This window comes from Triticum urartu, chromosome 2, assembly GCF_003073215.2.
Source record: "Triticum urartu cultivar G1812 chromosome 2, Tu2.1, whole genome shotgun sequence".
Classification (NCBI taxonomy): Eukaryota; Viridiplantae; Streptophyta; class Magnoliopsida; order Poales; family Poaceae; genus Triticum; species Triticum urartu.
In genome coordinates this window covers 642,326,037-642,329,058 of record NC_053023.1, presented here as the reverse complement: position 1 = coordinate 642,329,058, position 3,022 = coordinate 642,326,037, and the positions used below count along the sequence as shown (strand labels likewise).

The following is a 3,022-nucleotide window of genomic DNA, read 5'->3' as shown; positions in this document are numbered from 1 at the left end:
ATGACCAAGACACTGAAGGCAAGAGGTCCGGCATTCTCAAGATTTGAGGACATCTTGTTGGTCAAAGCTTGGTTGGCCACAACAATGGATCCAATATGTGGCACCGAGCAAAAGGGGAACACCTATTGGACGAAGATTTGGAAGGAGTATGACGAACAAAAGGAGTATGTGGAGCCGCATCCTATCGTGTCCACCTGCAATGTGGCATCTCTCCAACATCGTTGGGGGATCATTCAAGGGGAAGTGAACAAGTACGCCGGCTACTACTCACAAGTGACCAAATGCCCCCAAAGTGGGATGGGAGTCACAACTCACTTAAGCTCAATTGCTTCATCTTGTCGCCATTTGCATATGCTTATGTGTTTGCATTCTCGTGCTCATACATATGTTGTTTGCTAGACGGCGGTGGCGGCCACTTTGTATCATGAGGTGGAGAAGAAGCATTTGCTTTTAGCCATTGTTGGGTCATATTGAATGGCAAGCAGAAGTGGAACCAACTTGTGGCCGACCTCAAGTCGGGCAAGAAGAGGAATGATGGCTCAAACTCCAACCAATCAATTGGGTTTGACGACGAAGATGAAGAGGTTGTCGTGACGATGGAAAAGCCACCGTGTCAAAGGATAACTGCCAAGTCATTAGAAACAAGTGGGAGAAGGCACGTGTCGCCTGTGATGCCGCGGCTACCAAAATGTCGTCCACATGGACGGGCATTTTTTTGGTGAGAGAGAACAAGGAGGAGAGGTACAAGCTCATGTTGAATGCGCAAAATAAAAGAATGGAGTGGGACCGGAAGAGGGCGGAGAAGAAGCTCGAAATTGAGAGGGAGAAGATCGAGTTGGAGAAGCAACAAGCGGCGATCAAATGGGAACTTGAGAAGGCCAAGACATTTGGCGACATAAAGCCTGAGAAGGAGAGGTTGCAACTCGCATGGGGCGCGGAAGATGCGAGGATCATGTTAGCAGACGAAACCCTCTTAGATGAGCACGCGAATAAGTGGCTTGCAGACAAGAAGCTGGAGATCAACGATCATAGGAAGTACGAGGCGGCGAGGGCGGCTGCAGCCCGGATGCAGAAGAAGTAGGCAACCTGGATGCAGGCAGAGCAGGCAGCCCGGATGCAGCTAGAGCAAGACGAGCATGACGCATTCCACCTGGAGCACGACGCATTCCGCTCGGAGCAGGTGCCCGACCAGTGATTCGAGGCCATCCATCACATTCGGACATTGATTTCATTTTTGGTTTGTTAAACTACGATTTGCTTTACTTTGTTTCGAACTTTGAAATTCGGACAATTTATATCATATGATTGACGTGCATGAATTACATGGATTTGAGGATCAAAATTTACGATATGTAAATGTGTGAGGCAATATTTGAGAGGTGTCTAATCAGTATCCGCGGACGCGTCCAGATGCGTCTGCGGGCCAGATTTGCGAGTCCGTGTTCTAATTGCGTGTTGATGCGTGTTTATGATATTTTCTCCCAAGTTGCGTGTTGATGCGTTATCCATAGATTTCCGTGAGAATATTCCCTCCGAAAGCTAAGCTACAATTAGTAGCAAACACACCCCAATAAAAAGGCATATCCGTCATACTATCTCTTTCCCTTTTCCAACAGAAGCAGGCGCTCAAATATCAAATAATTCGATTAAGACAACAAATAAAAGTCGACAATGGTACCGGCAAAAGGATCCCACGGAGCAACGTACACTGTTTATAATAATGCCCAGACACGACTCTGCAAGATATCAACAAGCCAACAAAGTAGTACTATTCACTATTCAGCAACTTATTTGACGTGCAATGAGCTACTCCTTCCGTTTCTAAATATATGTCTTTTTAAAATTTTGCAATATGATATAGACTTAGTTTAGAGTGTAGATTCACTCATTTTGCTCCGTATATAATATATATTGAAATTTCTAAAAAAACTTATATTTAGAAGCAAAGGGAGTATTTAGCTTAAACTGCTACGATTAAGTCTAAAGCTGAGATAAGTACCACATGAAATGATCCCAACTTGATGCACATTTGGAGCGTAGAAATTTAATCAGGAGGAACTTGTTCCGAATCTCTGATGACCAAACAGACATGCACTGACTGGCTCCTATGCAGTTCATCACAACCCATGCTGTTTTTTCTTTCTTTCGGAAGAACACCACAAGAATATTTACACCCGCGAATAAAAACGAAAACTACTTGCGTCACCCGCATGACATGTAGTACATGTACATTTATCCGAAAATACGTGGATTAAATAAAGCCTTTTTACCACTCAAAGGGGGGCACAAAGGCGCCGAGAAGTGGCAAAAGGGATCCTCCGTATGCCACCGGGGCGCCGAGAAGTGGCGCGTCGTCATGCTCATGCCCGCCTGGGCGAGCAGGCGTTGCGGGCGGGCGCGAACCTGGCCGTGAAGTCCGGCTCGTGGAGCTCGAGGCTGCTGTCGTCGAAGTTCTGCGCGTAGCTCAGCGGGTCGTAGTTGAGCCCGCCGGCGCCGAGGATGGAGCGGCCGTGCCGCGCCCTCCGCCGCGCCAGGAAAAGGTGCCGGAGCCTGTGCCACAGCGCCGCCAGGCCGAAGCGGCCCCAGCAGGACGCCATCGGCGCCCGGTGGCCCGCGCCCGCCTCGCACTCCTCCTCCTCCTCCATCGCCGGCAGCCTCCCCGGCGAGGCCCACATGGCAGGCAGCCTCTCGCCGACCAGCAGAGCGGGAGAGAGAGAGAAGGGGGAGGGAGGAGGAGTGCTGGAGTGAGCTGTGCGTTGATGGTTGGTTGGTCTGGCCGACTTGGTAGCTGAGGCGGACGGCCCGGGAAGGGGGGTGGGGTGGGGTCGTGGGATGCGATGTCGACGGCCGCGATGGGTGGGAGGTGGCGCGACAGGTGCGTGGTGAGGCGTGTTCCCTCCCGTTCGGTTTGCAGTTTGGCGCATTCCGTCGTAGTGCCAGCGCTCTTCTCGTGGGGGTCACCGTCCTTTTCAGATTCGGAATGCGAGCGACGTGTTTTCCGCTGCCGTGTGCAAACTTACTG

The 3,022-nt window shown here is 50.5% G+C and overlaps 1 protein-coding gene across 1 annotated transcript; it reads right to left on the bottom strand.

Moving 5' to 3' along the window:
* Positions 1-2,039: 2,039 nt before the first annotated feature.
* On the bottom strand, positions 2,040-2,801 carry LOC125533849. The gene has a single exon (XM_048697182.1). It carries the CDS (start codon positions 2,673-2,675, stop codon positions 2,361-2,363), a length of 315 nt encoding a protein of 104 aa, XP_048553139.1. The 5' UTR covers positions 2,676-2,801; the 3' UTR covers positions 2,040-2,360.
* Positions 2,802-3,022: the final 221 nt, after the last annotated feature.

Coding starts and splice junctions, on each gene's coding strand:
- LOC125533849 (XM_048697182.1), bottom strand. CDS start 2,675: ATGTGGGCCTCGCCGGGGAGGCTGCCGGCGATGGAGGAGGAGGAGGAG.